This window comes from Cherax quadricarinatus, chromosome 50, assembly GCF_038502225.1.
Source record: "Cherax quadricarinatus isolate ZL_2023a chromosome 50, ASM3850222v1, whole genome shotgun sequence".
Classification (NCBI taxonomy): Eukaryota; Metazoa; Arthropoda; class Malacostraca; order Decapoda; family Parastacidae; genus Cherax; species Cherax quadricarinatus.
The window spans coordinates 14,617,978-14,642,567 of NC_091341.1; the positions used below are offsets into that span (position 1 = coordinate 14,617,978).

General features: G+C 37.8%; 1 protein-coding gene across 1 annotated transcript; it reads right to left on the reverse strand.

The window, feature by feature from the left end:
* Positions 1 to 233: 233 nt before the first annotated feature.
* fs(2)ltoPP43 (female sterile (2) ltoPP43) lies at positions 234 to 22,707 on the reverse strand. The gene is made up of 8 exons (XM_070095423.1): positions 22,685 to 22,707; positions 18,958 to 19,141; positions 12,963 to 13,124; positions 12,251 to 12,430; positions 10,879 to 10,985; positions 5,069 to 5,200; positions 4,694 to 4,746; positions 234 to 1,440 (listed from the first exon to the last, which is right to left on the reverse strand). The coding sequence occupies exons 2-8, from the start codon at positions 19,114 to 19,116 to the stop codon at positions 1,364 to 1,366; spliced, it is 870 nt and encodes a 289-aa protein (XP_069951524.1). The 5' UTR covers positions 19,117 to 19,141; positions 22,685 to 22,707; the 3' UTR covers positions 234 to 1,363.
* Positions 22,708 to 24,590: the final 1,883 nt, after the last annotated feature.

Consider the following 24,590-nt stretch of genomic DNA (forward strand, 5'->3'; position numbering starts at 1 on the left):
ATAATGTAGCTGAGGTTACATATGTTAGAGAGATTATTTTTCACTAAAAGTAGGCCTTAGACAGGGATGTATGATGTTACAGGAGTTGTAAAAAGAAATGAATGCTAGTGTTTTGGAGAGGTGAGCGATTAAAAGATAGTGAAGCTAATGCACAGTGGGACTTTTCACAGTTACTCTGCTAATGGCAGTCCTTTTGCAAGATTCTAGAGAATTTGCAAAGGTTGGTGTATGAATCTGGGAGTATGTATATGAAAAAAAAATTAAAAGTGAATATAGAAAAGAATAAGGTGGTAAGAGTAGCAAAAAAATCTAGGCAATGAAAGTTTGGATATCAAATTGCAGGAAGTACTACAAAAGTGAATGTACTCACATTTAGGGGTGGATGTCTGTATACCTGATATATTAACCCTTTGACTGTTTTGTCCGTATATATATGTCTTATGAGCCAGTGTTTCAGACATATATATACTCAATAATTGTTGAGGTTGTAAGGGTATTTGGTGCAGAATAGGATAATCAAGAGGCTGTATAAAGCTGGGGTGTAAGGAAGAATGGGTAGGAGCCATCTCAGGAAGGGTTAGAGGGAGGATGGCAAAGATAGTTTTGAGAGGTTAGGGGCTTGAGTATCCAGCAGGCTCATGTGAGAATTTCTGATCGAGTGGAGACAAGTGGTTTTTATGGTTTGACGTGCTACTGGAGTATGAGTAAGGTAACATTTATAAAGGTATTCAGGGGAAAATGGTGGGAAGTAGTGTGTGCCTACACACTGAAGGGGTAGATATTGCAATTTGGAGGGTCATTTGAATTGTGATGTCTGTGCTTCTGGCAACTACTGAATAAATGATTGTGTTTTATGATCACTCTACCTTGGTGAAAGACAGGTGTGTTAAAAATTATAATCTTTAATTAAAAAAATTACAAAACTAGTACATGTTTAGCCAACGTAAATTAATCTCCGCAATACAGCCTCTCCTCACTTAGCGACGTACTTGCTTACCAATGATTTGGACTTACGACGGGCTCCCTGACCAGTATGCATACCCAAATGTATATATTAGAGCTGATTTCCTCTATTCTGTTTATTACAATATACAGTACACTACTGTATAAACATTTAAAAATATACCAGAAATGTTATAAATGGTCCAAAGGTGACATTAAAATAATATCAAAGACAGTTGACACAAACCCACTACCATTATAGCATGCTCCTCACTTAGCGATGAATTTGTTTACCAATGTGGTCTCAGGAACGGAACTCTGTCGTTAAGTAAGGAGAGGCTGTATTCATAAATTTTTTCAACTGTCTTTACTGCCCGATACTGTATGTACGTACTTTCTAAGTGTATATTGCAACACATTCTTAATAAACATAATTTCCGTCCTCATCGAAGTCTCCATCAGCATATTCATCAGCATCAAAGCTTTCATCCGAATCACCTGTTACAAAAGATGAGAATATTTTTAGAGCTGCATTCTGACATAAGAAATAAAGCACATAAGATAACTTAGTTTTCTTTTTACAGTATTTTTTGTTATGCTGGCTTTTATCCTAACTATAATTATATACTGCACATATACAGGTGTTCCTCGACTTATGATGGTTCGACTTACAATATTTTGACTTTATGATGGTGCAAAAGCAATTACTTTAGAGATGAAACTTAAGATAATTACCCAGCATGAAGGTGGCAAGTCCATAACTTGTATTCATTTATTTACTTTTCAGTACTGGTATTTAGTTACAGTAACTATTTATTTACTTATTCAGTGACAGTAGTTATTTACTCATTTAACATATCATATTCACATTCGACTTACGATGGGTTCGTTGGAACGTAACCCCATCGTAAGTCAAGGAGCACCTGTATATATTTATTGAACATTTACTAGATATCTAAATGGAACAACCCCAACATGTGAAGATCTGCATTATAAATATTCATACTTATAAATGGTGCAGTTTGGAACCAACTACTGGTAATTTCTTGCGAGTACCGGCTGCCTTCCAAACAAAAACACAGAACTATAAAAGATAGGGTATTCTGGGGATCACTGCCCCTCTGGCCTGGTCCACAACCAGGCCAGAGAGGAAAATCTATGATCTCTGAGATGAAATGACTTAATATAGTGTTCTGAAGAGAATGAAATGTAGAAAATTATCTTTTATATTTTTTTTTAATTAACATGTATACATTTAAAATTTATTCTTTATTCTATTTGCAACCAAAAAATTACAGCAGTAAAGGTAAAATGTTGGGTAAATATTCTTGCTAAGTAAAATTAGATTCAGAATAGAGTAAGACCCCAACTCACAACTAACACAGCAGGCATTTCTCTCCATGATACATAACTGTGTATCTCAAAAGAACACTACTTATATTATACTATTCTCTAATCTATCCTTATCTCACCTATGGTATTTGTGCCTAGGAATCTACACCAAATCAGCTAACACCATTAATAACCCAATAAAAAGTTGCTGTGCCAGTGCCAGACAACACACTCCCCCTCCCCCTCACAAAAGTGATGGACTGAATACATTGATTCCAGGCTGAGGGACTGATTACCTCAAACTCCTCCTCTCCTTGTACCTTCCTGCTTTGTATTGGACTGATGAAGCCACTGTGGCGAAACGTTTTTTCAATAAAGATTAAAGTATGTTGCACAAGTGTCTCAATTCTTCAACTTGTCAGTTTTAAAACCATTCATCACATCTATGGTTCTTGACCAATCTCTATCAAACAAATAAGTTCTCCAGACATGCATCAAATGAACATACACAATATGAATGAATATGGTAAACACTAACAGATCAAATTTATAATTCAGCCTTAAGAAAACTGTAAATGGTTCCTGACCAATCTCTAACAAACAAATGTGAAATTTCTATACAGTACATGAATAAAATGAACATGAAGTATTAATGCATTTGGAAATAAAATTACTTTAAATAATTTGTTAGAATTTTGCAATGATATAACTGTACTGTAACTGGTTCCTAAATGCTGATGTCGCAAGATCAAAATGTCAAGTCGGGGCCCTATTATCTTATGGATTAGGTATCAACAGAAAAATAGGTTGGAGGTACTGAACATGAGCTATGAACAATTTACAAAACACTTAATTTGTCAGCTGGAGATTTACTATATTAAAAAGCATGTACAGATGAACAAAGTGGCTAAACATATCTGAATACAACTACAGAGAAGCTGAGAAGGTGGCTGTCTGCAAAATATAGAGTAGAAAGTATATAACAATGCTAAAAACATGAATTAAAATAATATGTAACTACAGCAAAACTCCGCTTTTCGTCCAGTCCGAATATCATACAATTCGAATTGTACGATATTCGACCACTTTTTTCAGTGATTTTTTTACTTCTGGTTTCATACATCAACTCGGAAATCGTCCATATAAAATGCGTCCACCCGCCCAGGATGCTGCTGCCTGACTCAGTCTGTCTCTGTCACTTGTCGAGTGAACAATACTCTGCACGTTCATCCACCATGGGGCCAAAGAAAGTTCAGAGTGCCAGCCCTTCGGTAAAGAAGGTGAGAAACACAATAGAATTCAAGAAAGCGTTTGTATCAAATACGAAAGTGGTGTATGTGTGGCCGAGCTCACCAGGATGTATGGGAAGTCCAAATCAACAATCAGTTCCGAAGAAAGTAAAAATCAAGGAAGCTGAAAGGGGTAAATATACTAACAAACCAGAGATCACAAACAATCAAAGATGTGGAGAAGTTGTCAGTTCTTGTTCTTCCATACTCCAACAAGAGTCTTCAATAAAAGTATGTAGTGATTTAAATGTTCATTTATCCATTAAAATTAGTGCTTTATATTTATTTCTCATTGTTTTCTGTATGTAAAATTATAGTTATTCTCTATAAAATGTATTTTTTGTTAATATTTTTGGGTGTCTGGAACGGATTAATTGGATTTACATTGTTTCTTATGGGAAATATTACTTCGGTTTTCGTCCATTTCGGATTTCAACTGACCTTCTGGAATTGGATTAAGGATGAAAACCGGGGTGCCACTGTACAGAACAATATTATGTTTTGGCAGAATTCGAAGCATACAACTGCATACATCTGAGAGACAAGTTCCCAGTAAACATGCCAATGAATTTGTACAAAAAACAATAATATAATATAATAATTTGAAGCACTAAAGCCATATGGGTTATACAGTGCTGAAATTTGTACGCAGAATTTAAAATGATCCTAAATAAGGAAAGGAAAAGATCACTTGTTTAAAAAAAAGGTGAAAATAGCAAAGCACGCAAAACAGCAAAGTACTCTTGATCCATGGAATTGGAGTTCCCCTCCCCTTTATTGAATCAAACTTGATTTTCCTCATTCTGAGGGTGCTGTATGACCCTTACAGATTTAGTGCTTCCCCAAGATGATAATATAAACTCACTGCTGCATGGCACCAGAAAAGAAGAGTCGTGTATATCAAATAAACAGTAAACCAAACCATACCCCGGCCGGGATTGAACCCGCGGTCAGAGTGTCTCAAAACTCCAGCCCGTTGCATTAGCCACTAGACCAGCTAGCCACAATAGTGGCTAACGCGACGGGCTGGAGTTTTGAGACTCTCTGACCGCGGGTTCAATCCCGGCCGGGGTATGGTTTGTTTGCAATCGTGTCATTACGATTTCGTGAGTCAAATAAACAGTACTTACTATGTTTTGTGTGTAGTCTTTGTAACTGTTTACACAGGTAGTCATCTTCATCTCTGAAATAATGGAACAGCAAATACAGCATGGCCAAATTAAAATGCAAGTCCAAGACATATCAATAACCAATTGGAAAATACAAAAAATGGCATAAGCTGTTCAAGGTACTGTGAACTCAGTATCAATTTAGGTATATTGCACGTATATTATAGTAATGTGCATTTAAACAATGTTGCTAAGGAAAGGAAGGCAAGGAAACTACTCTGGTATACACTGACCTTTTTATATAAAAATACAGCTGGGATGAAAAGTGCTTTTCTGACCACATTGACTAAAAAAAAATGACAACATTAATGATCAACAGAACTGCATATAACTCACTCATAAGGAGACTCCTCTTCTTCAGGATAGTCATTTCTCCAATTGCTTTCTTCATTTTCATCATCCTCATCATCATAACCATCGCTTAATTCCGGACCGTCATCAGAAAGCTCATTATCATATTTCTGAACACTAAACAAAAAAAAAAAAAGAACAGTAGTTAATGGACACAAAAAATTATCATCTACATCTTCATATTTAATGTAAAACTATTAAAATATGGTACATATATACTGTGCAAAAAAACTAAAACATCAGAGGTAAGCATTCCTGATTCATACTGCACTATACACAATTTAATGAAATAAAACTGTCTTATAAACCTCCCATTCCCTGGCATAGTAGTATTATTAATTTTTTTTTTCAACAAACCAGCCATATCCCACCAAGGCAGGGTGGCCCAAAAGGAAAAACAAAAGCTTCTCCATTTCAGTTTAGTAATACAGTGGAACCTCAAGTTACGAACGCCTCACCATGCGAATTTTTCAGGATACGAACCGTCATTCGGTCAATTTTTTGCTTCAGGATACAAAAGAAATTTCAGGATGCGAACTTCCCCCTCAAGGGAGATTCTTTATATAAATAAACAAATAAAATATATATTTCTTTGCAAAGGTTACAATGTGTGTTTACATATCATAATATAAGTGGAGCAAAGAAAGCCACTATCATGCCGAGGCATTTCAGGCAGAAATGCCTACTTAAGACTACACTTAAGTCTAGACAGGTGAAAAATGTACTAGTAGTGGTTACCTGTGTTTTGCTGATGGTGGTGCCAACTACTGGCAGCCTTTTGAAGTTTCTCCTTACTGTTATTATTACTATTACATTGTATTATTGTTATAATAATAATTATTATTATTATTATTATTAGTAGTAGTAGTAGTAGTAGTAGTAGTACATACATGTGGTGAGGGGCTCTTGATCTAGGGAACTGGATCTGTGCTCCAGGTCCCTAAATTAATAATAATAATAATTATTATTATTATAATAATACTTATGCACTAATAATAATAATGATAATACATAATAATAATTACATATAACACTATATAACAATATTAAATATAATGATACGTAATAGTGCAATAATAATAACAATACTACGTATGTACTGCGTATGATTTAGTTTGACAACACCACCACAATGTTCACCAGTGCACATTTGCTTATGGAGCTATCCTCGCAGTGCAAGGAATTCTTGTGATTTCCTTACGTTTCGTGCAGTTAATTCGCCAGATTTCTTTCTTCTAACCATGGGTCCTAAGGAAGCAAGTGCAAAGGACAGTGCTGAGAAGAAAAAGAGGATGATTTTCATGGAATTAACCCTTTGACTGTTTTGGTCATATATATACGTCTTACGAGGTACCGTGTTTGACGTATATTTATTATTATTATCACACCGGCCGATTCCCACCAAGGCAGGGTGGCCCGAAAAAGAAAAACTTTCACCATCATTCACTCCATCACTGTCTTGCCAGAAGGGTGCTTTACACTACAGTTTTTAAACTGCAACATTAACACCCCTCCTTCAGAGTGCAGGCACTGTACTTCCCATCTCCAGGACTCAAGTCCGGCCTGCCGGTTTCCCTGAATCCCTTCATAAATGTTACTTTGCTCACACTCCAACAGCACGTCAAGTATTAAAAACCATTTGTCTCCATTCACTCCTATCAAACACGCTCACGCATGCCTGCTGGAAGTCCAAGCCCCTCGCACACAAAACCTCCTTTACCCCCTCCCTCCAACCCTTCCTAGGCCGACCCCTACCCCGCCTTCCTTCCACTACAGACTGATACACTCTTGAAGTCATTCTGTTTCGCTCCATTCTCTCTACATGTCCGAACCACCTCAACAACCCTTCCTCAGCCCTCTGGACAACAGTTTTGGTAATCCCGCACCTCCTCCTAACTTCCAAACTACGAATTCTCTGCATTATATTCACACCACACATTGCCCTCAGACATGACATCTCCACTGCCTCCAGCCTTCTCCTCGCTGCAACATTCATCACCCACGCTTCACACCCATATAAGAGCGTTGACGTATATATACTCATAAATTCTAGTGGCTTCAAATTCAAGCAGGAGAAAGCTGGTAGGCCCACATGTGAGAAAATAGGTCTGTGTGGTCAGTGTGCACCTTATAAAAAAATCCTGGACCATGCAGTGCATAATGAGAAAAAAAAAACTACGACCGCTTTTTTAATTAAAATGCCGACGTGTGGTCTATTTTCGTATAGTATTTATGGTTCTATTCTCGTTTTCTTGGTCTCATTTGATAGACTGGAAAACATATAGAAATATGGTGATATTGATTGGTTTTACTATAAAAAGAACCTGGAAATGGAGCTCAAAGTAGGGAAAATGTTTGATTTTTGCCGATGTTCAAAAGTAAACAAATGTTGTCATTGTCCAATAAATGTCCAACTAGCCATTCTAATATGCAGTCATGAATGAGTTGACATTATTTGTACAATTAATACAATATTGCAGTAGTCTGCATAACAGTAAATCTTCTATTTTTTGTTTGAATAAAAATTCTAAGTAGAAAGCAAGAGTAATATCAGAGAGGCCTGGAGACATGACTGATGAACAAAGAAAATGTTATTTTAGAGCCAGGAATGTCTGCATTGTTCATTCTGGACCTTATTTTAAAATTGTCATTTTTTAATTTTCGTGAAATTGGCCAAATTGCAAATTTCTGACCACGTTATTGGGTAGTTGAAATTGGTAAATGGGCAGTTTCTTGTGCTCAATCGATAGAAAAAATGGAGTTCTAAAGAAATAGCTATGAGTTTGGTCAACTGGAACAATGGAATTAGCCAAAAATAGGGTTCAAAATGGGCGAAATCGCTGATTTGTAAATATCGCCGAGGTCGCTAACTTTGCAAGAGCATAATTCCATCAGTTTTCCATCAAATTTTGATTTTTTGGTGTCATTACAATTGGGAAAAGATTCTCTATCATCTCATGAGAAAAATCATTTTTTTTTTTTTTTAAATTTTGCGACATCAGGAGACACCTCAGGATTGGGGGTTGCGACAGTCAAGGGGTTAAAGCAAGAAATGATTAATAAGCACAGACTAGGTATGAAGGTTGAGGACTTGGTGAGTTGAGTGCAAGCATAGCCCCTCTACTATATGTACCTACGGGTTGAATGCTTCCCCATGATTATAATTATATGTACAATACTAAAGCAGAGGCCTATAAAGGCTATAGCGCAAGCAAAGGGCATTACAGTAATTTCTAAGCAGTGGACCTCTGTCAATTAAAAGATGGTAAAGCTGCTGTTGACATGGTTGACAGAAAAACAGCTCACAGGAGATACGTAGTGTAGCAAGACAAGCATAAAAATTGTATATAGCAGTTCTTAAGAAAAGTGTGAACTCCTGACTGGATATGCCACTCTGCATTTCTTCTCCAAGGTATGTAAATGTCGTATGTACACCAGATCTAATTCAGTTAGCCTCACAAACTCTGTTTTCTCTTATAACATCTCTGACGTTTTCATAGTGAGAACGCGCGACCACTCCCGAACACAATCCTCCTCCCTCCGCCATCCATGTAATGACATTTTATTCATTCTAGAGTGTATATAAGGTTTCTATGTTATTTATACTGTTTATTATGTCATATTAGATGAATTGTGACATATAAATAAACCGTAGAGTTGATATTAGGGTTATTTTGTCATGACTCCTGAGAGCAGGAATTCAGCTGGAACGAATTAATTGCATTTCAATTAATTTAAATGAGGAAAATTGACCCAGTATACAAAGAAATCAGGATACGAGCAAGTCCAGGGAACTGATTAAATTCGTAACCTGAGGTTCCACTGTATATACAGGAGAAGGGGTTACTAACCCCTTGCTCCTGGCATTTTAATTTCCTCTTACAACACGCATGGCTTATGGAGGAAGAATTCTGGTCCACTTCCCCATGGGGAATTATTATTATTATAATCAAATCTAAGCACTAAACTCACAAGAGTCATACAGTATCCCCTGGTATACAAGTTGTAAAAACTAACCAAGAAACAAACCTAAGAAAAAAACAAGTATTTTACATCTTCTTTTTGCTTTCAACATACCAGCCATATTCCACTGAGGCAGGGTGGCCCAAAAGAAAAAACTAAAGTTTCTCCTTTAAAATTTAGTAATACATACAGAAGGGGTTACTAGCCCCTTGCTCCCAGCATTTTAGTCACCTCTTACGACACGCATGGCTTACGGAGGAAGAATTCTATTCCACTTCCCTAGGGAGATAAGAGGAAATAAACAAGAACATGAACCAGCAAGAAAATAGCAGAAAACCCAGAGGGGTTTGTATATATATGCTTGTTCATGTATGTGTAGTGTGACCTAAGTGTAAGTAAAAGTAACAAGACGTACCTGAAATCTTGCATATTTAAGAGACAGAAAAAAAGACACCAACAATCCTACCATCATGTAAAACAATACAGGCTTTCGTTTTACACTCACTTGGCAGGATGGTAGTACCTCCCTGGGTGGTTGCTGTCTACCAACCTACTACCTACAAGTATTTTACATATCTTTATGAATATTCAGGCAGTGCCTTCTTAATTAATATGTTAAGTTCTCCAAAACATTCATAATGTAAATTTTACAATGCCAATCTCATTTCCCCTCTTCCTCTTTTCCCTCTTCCACTGTATGATACTGTACTGCATTTTGACCCTAACACCAATATTTACATCCCTGGACCTCAATAAAGTTCATATGTGCATTTTATACTCAGTAAAGGCAGTTGTAACTTTAGATCACCAGGTGATCTACATTTGCTATGATTGATACCATCTGAGGCTCCTATAATGCTCTGCAAACCAACTTTCAACTGAAACACAACCTGGAAAGGTGGTAGAAACTACGAGGCCTCCAAGGCCTGTGATGCAGAAATGTCTTTAATTAAGGTCAATCACAGTACAGTAGAACCCCAACTTATGAGATTCATTCCTGGAAATTTCTCATAACTTAAATGGTTAGAACATTAAACCCTATTTTCTCACAATCAAATGTAAATGTATGAATATTATTCGGAGAATAGGAAACGAAAATTTAAAAAATTGCTGTGGTAGTACAAAATGTATATGTAATTTAAAGAGTGAAAGATTATCAAAATAGCTTAATAATATCAAAATGTAGAAAGACTGGGGTAAGACTGGAAGATTAAGAGTGCATTAATCTTGAGGATATTAAAAGAGGCATATGGGACATTCAATGAAGGGTTGGAAGAAATGTGTTAAAGAAGGTAAGGAATGTAGGCACTAACCACCATGGCAGAAGTGAGTTGAAGAGAATGATTTGGGGATTTCTGTTTTAATGTGAACATGGTAATACATACCTAAGAAGACTTCGTGAAAGTCCAGTTAGCCAACTTTATTTTTGAAGGAGAAACAGCAGTGACTAAGTTGGGTGATGTTACAGATAAGGATATCAACATGTGACCATGATGTATGCCCTTCCAGAAAAGCAGCCAGAGAGGAGTTTAAGAATGTATTTTAAATCAATATGAATTTCAAGATTTCAAAAGGAAATGCAGCATTATTATATTCATGGGAAGCACTGAACCCAGAAGGGTCTTACAGCACCTGGGGAATGGGAGATAATCAGGTTTCAAAGAGAAGAGAAGCTGCAGTTCCTTGGATCTACAGCTCTTCACCTTTCATCAATGCTCTCCCCCACCATCCCAGAAGGAAGAGAAAAGTGAAGCAGTGTCCGAATGAAAAAAAAAAAAAAAAAAAAAAAATGAAGTACCCCACTACCAGGGGTACAGAATAAATGCACTTACTCACAAATATATTCTGTCCAACCTATATCCATTGGTGAATAAAAGATGTCATACACATACTTCTCCGACTCCAAAGGGACACCATTACATGTTATCACATCTTCCACCTGAAGATAAAAGGAAGACTTAACATTTTGTGTAATAATTTATGGAGTGTACAACAGACAATTTAACAGCACTTAAAAAAAATTCAGTGCAATAAATCATGCAATATGTATAACAAGAGCATTTAAGTAATATCTTTAATCCTTGTGCTTTCTTTCTACTTCTTTCCCTCCCACAATACTTGCTTGCTTGGCTCCTACTAATTCTCTCTCTTTTTTTTTTAATTCATCAGCCTTCTCTCACTAAAATAGGGTGACCCAAAAAAGGGGAAAGATTCACTATCATTTATTCAATCACTATACTGCCAAATGCATGTAAATGTCAATTCAAATGACTCCCAAAATGTAATAACCCCATCCCTCCTTTAGAGTGCAGGCAGTGTACCTCTCACATCCTGGACTTAAGTATGGCTAACTGGTTTCCCTGAATCCCTTCATGTTACCCTACTTTTGTTCATAAGCACATAACATCTCAACAGCCACTTGTCTCCACTCATCCAGTCTAGTACGCCCACTTAGCCTGCTGGATGCTAAAGTCCCTACCAATTAAAACCATCTTCTTGTAACAACTCCTACCTCTCCTTCCTTCTACCCCAAATTAATACACCCTGAGTCATTCTATTCTGCTCCATCATCTGTAAATCCCTAAACCACCTCAACATTCCCTCCTCAGCCCTCTGAATAATACCTTTCCTAACCTTACACCATCTTCTAATTTCTATTCTCCAAAGTAGTTGCATAATTTACCACACAATACCCTCAAACATAACATCTCTACTGTCCCCAGCCTGTTTCTACCTTCAGTGTTTAAAGCCTGTGCCTCACTCTCATGTATTCTCTAGTACATTTCTCTTTTTGCCTCCACTGATAAACTCTCTCTCCACAGATCTTCTTCTCCTTCATTTATTCTACGGTTCAACTTGATTTTCATAGACCCGTCTGCTGACGCATCCACTCCCAAATATCTAAATACACTCACTTCCTCCATGTTACTTCCTTCTATTCTGATATCCAATTTTTCACTGCCCAAATATTTTGTTACTCTTACTACCTTGCTCTTTTCTGTCTTCAATTTCAATTTCCATCTTTCACACTTCCTCTCAAAACTCACCAACCTTCAAAAATTCTTTTCAGCATCTCCCAAAAGAACTGTCATCTGCAAAGATCAACTGTGGCCATTCCCAATTTGTATCAGATTCATTTTTCTCTACTCTCCATCATGCTTACTTGAAACCAGAGCTAAGTATACTACAGTGATAATATCTTACATCTTCAGCTTGAAGCTCTGCATCAAAATATTTTACTTTAATAGTAGACTGAGCGCTATTCATCTCTCCATTGCCATCAGATTCCTGCAAGTCTTTCTTCTTATCCTGTTTCACTTTAGGCTGGCCTTCAATTCCTTCAGGCTCTGTGTCATTTATATGTCCTCGGAAAGCATCAACAATCTACAGGAGAAAAAAAAAAAGACATGTATGCAATTTCAAATATGGCAGGGAGAAAATGGGAAGTTACTGTACTTCAGAAATCCTTTTCATGACTTTAGTAAGCCTTACAATTCAGAGATAATCAAAACAAGAGATGGATACTATATAGTTTACTGGTATGTATGATGACATATGGCTATAACTGTTTTCCTAGCTGAAAAATAACAGAGGAAAAAACTAAATTATAAGTTTCTGTACTTATAAACTACAAGTGTATTCACATGCTTATCCTTTAAGAACTTTATAATCTGTCTATGCAACTTTCTAAAATGTTTAATGTCAGCTGTGTACCTACACATTATAGTATCCTTATTGTATGTTACCATGTTTTCCTACATAATATTTTAAACTTTTATTAGTTTAAGTCTGTCCCACAATTCTGTGTATTCTGTGCCTTGCACAATGATGAAAGGAAGTAGTCATACAAAGAACAAACAAGTTTAACTATCATGTATAAATTCTTTTAATTTACATAAAAGTGCAAAAAACTCACCATGTACCTATTTTTCTTTGTTCTTTCTTTGGCTTCACGCTTGGCAACATCTCTGAATCCTTCAACATTACCTAATTTTTTGAAATTCTCTTGTAACTCCAGTTTGTTATTCCTATATTTCCTTTCAAATGCCTGCAATAATTCTGGCTTCAGTTCATCATCCTGAAAAAAATGTAATAACTTATGTATAGTATATCAATTCATACACATTTCTGAATTTACCCAATAGCCACAGTCTTTGAAAAGCTACCCTTAGTTTTTGTCTGCTAAATGTTCTAAATTTACTGTATTTTAAAGTTGAGGGGCATTCCATTATTTTGACAGCTTCAGCAGGCTTACTGCAGGCTAGGAAAAGAGGTGTTGTGTAGTCTGCTACGAACTGGGGCAATATACACCACCAAAGCGGTATCACATTTCCATGGTGGGGAAAAAAGGGTTCCATAAATTGTACTTAAATTGATTTCTGTCACCCAAGCACTGTCCATAAATAAAGAGAAAAATATTTTCTTTGGTTGAAATGGTGTGGATATAGAGTATCATCATGCTACCCTACCTTGGTGGGAAGTGGTCAAAGAGATTAAAAAATGAGTGATATGGATCCCCAATGAGTTAGTGACTTCTCCATGAATGAAATGTATTATAAAGCTTCATGATATGTCCTTTCTTAAGTATAATGCTAGGTATTTTTAAAGATTACTTGGTTTAAAGATATTTTCATTCAGTCTCTAAAATGTCCAGAGATATTCCCTTTCATGCCTCAAGGGTACAGATTTTAGCCTACATCACCCTGTCTTAATCTTTTTCAGTGATGTAATGTATTTTTCTTTATGTGTGGCTTCCATGACAGTATCTTTACATATTAAATAGTATATGTTAGTATTAAGACCATTATAAATTTATATTGGTAATTTTGCGTGGCAGTCATAGGTATTTTGGCTCAAACATGAGTGACATCATCTATGAGGAGGCTAAATCTCTAAATGAATCTCAAAGTACTGTGTTGTTATAATAATGGTATAAAATAGCAACAAGCTGATTAAGACATGGAACACTTGGGTATCTTTACTGCATACTATTAACAATGATTCTTGTCTGACACAGCAACTCCATGGGGTCTTCGTACAAAGGATATCTTCTACAAGTCTGCTCCTAATCTCTGGCCCATCTCTTTGGTAGGACTTGATTCCACTGGTAGGCCCTATCCAAGTGGGATGTTCTCAATTACTGCAGCTCTCATCTGGTTCAAGTATACAAGTCTCCTTCTCCATGCATCTGCTTTCAATTTATCAAGGATAACGGACAGAACACTTATGAAGGCTGAGGGACAGAACACCTCAAAATTACCTCTCTAAGTATTCTACTGTCTGCAGCACATAATTTTCAGTATTGGATTGAAAAAGCCATGGATTGGCATCTCATTAATAAAGCTGCCCAAGTGCTGCATGCGTCTTATTCATCAGTACTGCAAAGTGCTCAAAATTTCAAGGCTAATCATTTATTGGCACTGTATGAAAGCCTTAGAAAAGTTTGTGTAGAGCACAAGAGGAAAAAAAATGGTATGTTTACTTGGCACCATTTGAAGGAATGTGAACACATTTGTTTGGTAATGTTTGTTTTGAATATATGTAGTATATTCATATTAACAATGCTTTCAATTATCTTGAAAATTTTAATGGAATGTGAGTTAACTAAGTACAAATTTCCTGTTGCACCTCTATCCATCTTGAAGACATTTTCATAGTTGTTGTCTTAGTGGTATTTACACTTGCTGTAAGTCGCATCCTTAGAGGAACTAGTATTACCTCATGATACTCAAGCCAACATTAATGCAAGTATTAAATTATTCTTAAAGTTAAAAGTATCTGCTGACTCTTCCATGAATTAAAACATTTGAATTTTCTTAATTCACGGAGTTATACAGCATTTTAAATTTTTACTTTATTTGTGGCACTGTATATTAATAAAAAAAACTTGGGAACTTTCTATTCTGTGACAACTACTAGAAGTAATATGATTATAATAATCTAGATATTTTGTACCAACTTTCTTAAAAAGATTTAGCTGATTTAACTTTCAGGTGTTTACTTCAAAGCTAACTTACGAGTTTCGCAATTAACAGTAGTGCTCCTTGGTGTGTATTCTGGTAACGTATTTCTTTTTCAGTTTGAAAATTCTTTATCCCTAATGTTACCTGGAGGTTATTCCGGGGATCAACGCCCCCACGGCCCGGTCCATGACCAGGCCTCCCGATGGATCAGGGCCTGATCAACTAGGCTGTTACTGCTGGCCGCACGCAGTCCAACGTACGAGCCACAGCCCGGCTGATCCGGCACTGACTTTAGGTATCTGTCCAGCTCTCTCTTGAAGGCAGCCAGGGGCTTATTGGCAATTCCCCTAATGCTTGATGGGAGGCTGTTGAACAGTTTTGGGCCCCGGACACTTACGGTGTTTTCCCTTAGTGTACCAATGGCGCCCCTACTTTTTATTGGGGGCATTTTGTATCGCCTGCCCAGTCTTTTACTTTCGTAGGGAGTGATTTGTGTGTGCAGATTTGGGACCATTCCTTCCAAGATTTTCCAAGTGTAGATTATGATATATCTCTCCCTCCTGCGTTCCAACAAGTACAAGTCAAGTGCTTCCAAGCATTCCCAGTAGTTAAGGTGCTTGACAGAACTTATACGTGCAGTAAAGGATCTCTGTACACTCTCTAGATCTGCGATTTCACCTGCTTTGAATGGAGATGTTAATGTACAGCAGCATTCCAGCCTAGAGAGGACAAGTGATTTGAAAAGGATCATCATTGGCTTGGCATCTCTCGTTTTGAAAGTTCTCATTATCCATCCTATCATTTTCTTTGCACGTGCAATCGTGGCACTGTTGTGATCCTTGAAAGTGAGATCCTCACACATTACTACTCCCAGGTCCCTTACATTATTTTTCTGCTCTATTGTATGGCCAGAGTCAGTAGTATACTCTGTTCTAGTTATTATCTCCTCCAATTTTCCATAACAGAGTAGTTGGAATTTGTCCTCATTGAACATCATATTGTTTACCGTTGCCCACTGGAAAACTTTGTTTATATCTTCTTGGAGGTTAACCGCATCCTCAGCAGATGACAGCCTCATGCAGATCCTAGTATCATCCGCAAAGGATGATACGGTGCTGTGGTGTATATATCTGTCTATGTCTGATATGAGGATAAGGAATAAGATGGGGGCGAGTACTGTGCCTTGTGGAACAGAGCTCTTCACTATGGCAGCCTCCGATTTAACTCTGTTGACCACTACTCTGTGTTCAATTTGTTAGGAAGTTGAAGATCCATCTCCCCACTTTCCCAGTTATTCCTTTAGTACGTATTTTATGGGCTATTACGCCATGATCGCATTTATCAAATGCTTTTGCAAAGTCTGTGTATATTACATCTGCATTCTGATTTTCTTCCAGTGCATCCAAGGCCATGTCATAGTGATCCAGTAGTTGTGAGAGGCAGGAGCGACCTACCCTGAACCCATGTTGCCCTGGATTGTGCAGATTTTGGGAATCCAGGTGATTTGCAATCCTGCTTCTTAGCACTCTTTCAAAAGATTTTTATGATGTGGGACGTCAGAACTATAAATAGTTCTTTGCTAATGCTTTGCTACCACCTTTATGGAGTGGGGCTATATCCGTTGTTTTAAGTGACTGTGGAATTTCACCCATGTCCAAGCTGCTCCTCCATAGTGTACTTAGGGCACGCGAGAGGGGTTTCTTGCAGTTCTTAATGAAAACAGAGTTCCACGAGCCTGGGCCCGGGGCTGAGTGCATAGGCATGTTGTCAATGGCTTTTTCAAAATCTATCGAAGTTAGGGTAATGTCGGAAATCTGGCATACATTTATGGAGTTTTGAGGCTTATTCATGAAGAAATCATTTGGGTCGTCGATCCTCAGACCGATTAGTGGTACACTAAACACAGAGTCGTACTGGGATTTCAATATTTCACTCATTTCCTTGTTATCTGTGTAAGTCCCATCCTGTCTGAGTAAGAGCCCGATACTAGATGTGGTATTTGCCTTTTTTTTGGCATATGAAAAGAAATATTTTGAATTTCTTTCAATTTCACTAATAGCTTTAAGCTCCTCCTGCCTCTCCTGGTTCCTGTAAGAGTCATTTAACTTAAGTTCGATAGTTTCTACTTCCCTGGTCAGAGCCTCCTTTCGTGTATCAGATATTCTAGCACTCCTGAGGAGCTCAGCGACTCTTCGTTGTCTTCTGTAGAGGGAGCGTCTTTCTCTCTCCAGTTTACTCCTGCTCTTCTTCTTTCTTAGGGGAATATGCCTAGAACATGCTTCGGCTGCCAGGAAGTTGATCCTTTCAAGGCACTGGTTTGGATCCATGTCATTTATGACATCTTCCCAACATGTTTCATTTAGGACATGGTTTACCTGGTCCCAGTTGATGTTCTTGTTGTTGAAGTTGTATTTTGTGAAGACACCTTCACAGGTACATGCATTCTGCTGATCAGGACCCCTACGCATGTACGTCTGGACTTCGATTAGGTTGTGATCGGAATTAGTTGTTTTTGATATTCTTATGTCTCTTATCAGGTCCTCATTATTTGTGAAGATAAGGTCAAGTGTGTTTTCTAATCTTGTTGGCTCCACTATCTGCTGGCTTAAGGTGTGTTTTTCGCAGAGGCTTAGTAGCTCATGTGTGTGTGACCTTTCATCTGCGCTACCTCTGGGGATTGTTTCAGTTATAACATTATTTGCTACATTCTTCCATTTTGTATGCCTTAGGTTGAAATCACCAAGCAGTAAGATGTTTGGGGATGGAGCTGGAAGGTTTTCCAAACAGTAATCAATTTTCAGTAGCTGTTCCTTGAACTGTTGTGAGGTTGCATCTGGTGGCTTGTATACAACCACAATGACTAGGTTTTGGTTCTCGATCTTTATTGATAGAATGGTTAGCTGAGCTAAAGATAAAAATGCTTATACCCATACCTTTATAAATGAAGTGTAAGGATTTTATTACATTCTTGGGGAACACTAAACCTTTTGGGGGTCATACAGCTCCAGGGAGAATAGGAAGCATTCAGGTACAATCAATGGGGAACATAGGTCTAATTTCTTCGATCAAAAGCCCCTCAGGGCATCAAGGCACTTCCCTGGAGGGGATGAGGAGTAAGGAGCGAGAAGACATGTACCATATTTTCTGGCATGTAAGGTCTGCCCCCCTCCCCCCACTGCATTATTATTATAATAAAAAAGAAGTGCTAAGCCACTGCAGAAAAAAAATTCTCAGAAAATCATCCTGATCCTTGTATGTTCAAGGTCAGGAACAAGAGTTACTGGCAAGTGGTTGCTTCAGTGCTGCAGAACTGATATATTAAAGTCTAAACACCCTGTACAAGACCATTTCCTGGATTAGTGGAGAGTGACTGGTAATTATAAAATATAATTTACATATTACTGGTATGTGACAAGCAAAACAGATTCAGCAGTTGTAAATAATTGTAAAGTAGCTGTCTGTAAACAACTGGTAGCCTTGTCTGTTTTGGTGGCTGTTAGCAGTGGGGAAGACAAGAGGTTACACAAGGTTCCACCTCTTCAGCTATGCTGTTTATATAAGCAGCCAGCTACATTTTGAAGCAAGTACAGAATCTTTTTTTTCCCAGAATAAGCCTGCCAAAATTGGGGTGCACCATATATGCTTGTGCTCCTTATACCCCAGAAAATACAGTAATAAGAAATATTATATAACAAATATGCATGACATTGGTAAACGTATAGCAGGGCTGAATCTGCTGTTCCTATGGATTACTGTAATAACAGTTTTCCTTGTATCCTGGTCCCAGGTGAACTCAAAATTGGTCACAGGTATGACCCTTCAAACTTCTCATATTAGTCCATATTTATAATTAAACAGTAGTTACAGTATAGAATACTATATATCATAAAGGAATAGAACCCACTGTAAGAGCAATAGTATCTTGTCAGTCACTATTAAAAGCCTCACCTTTGAATTCACTGTTGCAATTCTTTCTAAAATAGCTGGAGAGACATCTTTTAGATCAGCAGCAGCTGCACCCTCAACCCTCAAACGTTTAGGTTTCACAACAATACTATCTGTTGGCTCTTCAGTAAATCGGCGTTTAATTCGAACTAATGCAGCCATCTTATTTCTGTACTGTAATTTATCTCTGAAAAATAATTAACTATGAGGATACATACTGAAAATTAAATGCAGGAAATGTAGGGAGAAGAAGACTTTTTTTTTTTTTTTTTTTTCAACAAGTCGGCAGTCTCCCACCGAGGCAGGGTGACCCAAAAAAGAAAGAAAATCCCCAAAAAGAAAATACTTTCATCATCATTCAACACTTTCACCACACTCACACATTATCACTGCTTTTGCAGAGGTGCTCAGAATACAACAGCTTAGAAGCATATACGTATAAAGATACACAACATATCCCTCCAAATTGCCAATATCCCAAACCCCTCCTTTAAAGTGCAGGCATTGTACTTCCCATTTCCAGGACTCAAGTCCGACTATATGAACATAACCGGTTTCCCTGAATCCCTTCACTAAATATTACCCTGCTCACACTCCAACAGATCGTCAGGTCCCAAGTATCATTCGCCTCCATTCACTCCTATCTAACACACTCATGCACGCTTGCTAGAAGTCCAAGCCCCTAGCCCACAAAACCTCCTTTACCCCCTCTTTCCAACCCTTTCGAGGACGACCCCTACCCCTCCTTCCTTCCCCTATAGATTTATATGCTTTCCATGTCATTCTACTTTGATCCATTCTCTCTAAATGACCAAACCACCTCAACAACCCCTCTTCTGCCCTCTGACTAATGCTTTTATTAACTCCACACCTTCTCCTAATTTCCACACTCCGAATTTTCTGCATAATATTTGCACCACACATTGCCCTTAGACAGGACATCTCCACTGCCTCCAACCGTCTCCTCGCTGCTGCATTTACCACCCAAGCTTCACATCCATATAAGAGTGTTGGTACTACTATACTTTCATACATTCCCTTCTTTGCCTCCATAGATAACATTTTTTTGACTCCACATATACCTCAACGCACCACTCACCTTTTTTCCCTCATCAATTCTATGATTAACCTCATCCTTCATAAAACCATCCACCGACACGTCAACTCCCAAGTATCTGAAAACATTCACTTCTTCCATACTCCTCCTCCCCAATTTGATATCCAATTTTTCTTTATCTAAATCATTTGATACCCTCATCACCTTACTCTTTTCTATGTTCACTTTCAACTTTCTACCTTTACACACATTCTCAATTATAAACTGTATATTCATGTGGAAGCACTAAACAGATAGGTCATACAGCATCTGAGGAATAAGGGTTAATCAGCTTTGATCTGAGGAAACAGGTAGCTCCAATTCCTCAGATCAAGAGCCCTTCAATATTTTCAAGGCAACTTAGTGGCATTCAATCATTATTGTACACTTCAATACATACAGTACAATCTATGGACATCATAGAATAAATAATTATTTCTTGCACAAATAGTTATTTTGGGAGAATAAGGAAAATGAGTACAGTGAACATTCGTAATTCACACGGGTTACATTCACCTGCACTTGATGCCATGACAATTAACCAGAAGTGAAATTAAGCAATGAAACGTAAAAAGTGAGTGATGATAGTGATTCATGTGGGAGGCTCTTTACATCCATTCACCCTCCCTCTCAACCTTCCCTGCAATACTAAAATATTATTATTATTATTATAATCAAAAAGAAGCGCTAAGCCACAAGGACTATACAGAATACTAAAATAGAGTTGTTCAATGTGTAGTGATGGGCCTCCTTCCTGCCTGCCATGACATTCCTTATAACGGCATTGGCACCAAAATGGAAAGGAATTCCATTCTGGCATACCTTAATGGTAATGGTGAGTCTCCATTGGAAATGAAAACCTAAATTTAAATTGCAGAATACTGAAAATGCAAGCTACGACCACACAACTGAAGTTTTTCTACCGTACATTAATATTAGTCATGCAGCATACCAAGGCTTGTCTTGTGCCGGCTGAATATGAATAAAGACGTGACATTTTTAGGTTAAGCTACCTAACCTAACCAAACTAACTTACCTTACCTAACTTAACCTAACCGAGCCAATATGCAGAAGAAATACTCATTCCATGATGTACACAAGTTGTACATACTGAAAAGTGTAAAATAATATTTAAGTTGTGCATAGTAGCAGTCAGGTGAGGATCTCCAAGTTTATGTAGCTGGTATGTACTGACGTGAGGCAAATTATTATTATAATCAAAAAGAAGCGCTAAGCCACAAGGGCGTCGTGAGGCAAAAATTAAGTTAAAAAGCTAATGTGATATGATAAGAAGATAATTTAAGATTTCGTTCGGATTTTTAACCCCGGAGGGTTAGCCACCCAGGATAACCCAAGAAAGTCAGTGCGTCATCGAGGACTGTCTAACTTATTTCCATTGGGGTCCTTAATCTTGTCCCCCAGGATGCGACCCACACCAGTCGACTAACACCCAGGTACCTATTTGCTGCTAGGTGAACAGGACAACAGGTGTAAGGAAACGTGTCGAAATGTTTCCACCCGCCGGGAATCGAACCCGGGATTAGTCAATACACACGGTATTTTAAACTAATTAAATTAGTGAACTATTCAATTGTCATACATAATGTAAATAACCCAAGAGTTGTCACTATATATTCCTGCTGCCCAATCACACTGTTGCTAGTGTCTTGCTGAACTGGTAATTATGCCAAGACGAGACCAGCAACCCTGGCAGTATAACAGCAACCTTCCTAATAAACCACCAGTTGGTGTTGCTGGGGATTTTAAGGGCAACCAAAACTTATTCTTCCTGAATACAGCACCTGCTTCTGGAGTGGTTGTCACACACTGAGCAGCCTCCATACTACCACTTTCCTTAGTAAGTTTATTCGGGCATACACAAATACAGTTACATAGAATTATCATATATAGCAGCATATGTGTAGAGAACCTGGGATAACCCAAAAAAGTCAGACTTTAAATTTAAAATTTTATTATCAGAAATACTAGGAACAAAAAAGTTAACACGAAATAGCGAAATTGAATTAACAAAACCAGATGAACCCCAATTCCCACCTATTGAAACAGCAAACAGACTCTATGATTTCTTCTCCACTATAGGAAAAAACCTTGCCAATAAAATCCCAAGCTCAGATACCCCACCCAATGATTACCTCACTGGCAACTACCCGAACACACTGTTCCTAGCTCCGACTAACCCAACTGAAGTCTCCCTTATTATCAACAAACTAAAAAACAAAACAGGAGATTTAAATACCTTACCACCCATTATATACAAAAAAGTGTCACAGGTGCTATCACCAATCATTGCAACACTCTTTAACAAATCCATTGAATCCTCTACCTTTCCTACAGTTCTTAAAATAGCAAGGGTCACCCCGATCCATAAAGGAGACCACACAGACTTGAATAACTATAGTCCAATATCCAACTTACACCCTCTCTCTAAAATCTTTGAAAAATTAAAACATAAGAGTATCTATTCCTACCTCATCTCCCACAACATACTCAACCCCTGTCAATTTGGGTTCAGGCCTAATAAAAATACTAATGACGCTATTATCCACATGCTAGAACATATTTATACAGCAATAGAGAAAAAAGAAGTCCCACTGGGGATCTTCATTGACTTACGTAAAGCTTTCGATACAGTTGACCACGACTTGCTCCACATGAAATTGTCGCACTATGGTATAAGAGGGCACTCCCTCAACTACCTAAAGTCATACCTCAGCAACAGAAGCCAATATGTGAATACAAATGGGGCAAACTCTTCCGCACAGCCAATTACAGTTGGTGTCCCACAGGGAAGTGTTCTAGGCCCTCTTCTCTTTCTCATATACATAAATGACCTACCAAATGCATCGCAACTACTCAAACCCACACTATTTGCAGACGACACTACATACGTCTACTCTCACTCGAGCCCAGTCATGTTAGCCAATGCTGTAAATACCGAATTACAGAAAATATCAACCTGGATGAGGACCAACAAACTTACTCTAAACATGACAAAACCTACTACATTCAGTTTGGTAACAGAGCTACAGATGTGTCTCTAAACATAATGATAAATGGATCACCTATCACAACTCACAGAGGAAAAATTCTTAGGAATCTACCTTGATAATAGACTCAAATTTCAAACACATATACAACAAATTTCCAAAAAAAAATTCCAAGACCGTAGGCATACTATCGAAGATACGGTACTATGTTCCACAGTCAGCCCTCCTGGCCCTATATCACTCACTTATTTACCCCTATCTCACCTATGGAATTTGTGCATGGGGCTCAACAACAATAAACCATCTCAGACCACTAATCACCCAACAAAAGGCTGCAGACAGAATGATAACAATTTCCCACTACAGACAACACACTCCACCAATATTCAAAACTCTAAACCTACTCACAATTCAAAACATCCATACTTATTACTGCACCTACTACATGCATAGAACACTTAACCCTGACATAAACCCTCCCCTCAAACATCTCCTTACCAACCTTAACAGAACACATGACCATAACACAAGGCACAGATCACTCTTTGATGTTCCTCGTGTCCATCTCACGCTATGCAAAAACTCAATGCACATAAAAGGCCCTAAACTCTGGAATTCATTACCTGTGAATATAAAAGAAACACTGTCTATTTATAAATTCAAGTCTCTTCTCAAAAATCACTTACTCACCCACAACTAAATAAATACTAAATAATTGTATCTCATAAATTGTATCTCATATATGTATCTCATTATTGTATCTCATAAATGTCAACCTGTGACCCAATCAAACTTTGTTACTATTTAACTTCATTACCTAACAGAATACTCCATTCTGCTGATTACACAGCAACACATTAAATGACCATATGACCTGTCTTTGTAATACTCATTTGTACTCATTTGATACAGTAGACCACAGCATCCTCCTCCACAAACTTGATCATTATGGCATAAGAGGCCACGCACTTACATATTTCAAATCCTACCTTACTAACAGGCATCAATACGTCTCTATTAAGGACATAACCTCATCAATAAGACTACTGAATACTGTAGTACTGCAGGGAAGTGTCCTTGGTCCCCTGCTCTTCCTCTTATGCATCAATGATCTTCCTAATGTATTACAACACCTTAAACCTATTCTTTTTGCTGACGACACGACTTACGTCATCTCCCACTCTAATCTTGCCTCACGCAACACTATTGTTAACGAAGAGCTTGTAAAAATATCAACATGGATGACTGCTAGTAAACTTACACTTAATACTGACAATACCTTCTACATTATGTTTGAGAACAGAACAGAAGTTGCCCGGCAGAACATAATGATTGACAACACACTAACTGCTAAACGTAATGAGGGCAAATTCCTGGGCCTGCACCTTGACAGCAACCTGAAATTCAACACCCATATCCAACAAATAACAAAAAAAGTATCCATAACAGTTGGGGGTCCTCTCCAAGATACGTTACAATGTACCACGTTATTATTATAATCAAAAAGAAGCGCTAAGCCACAAGGGCTATAC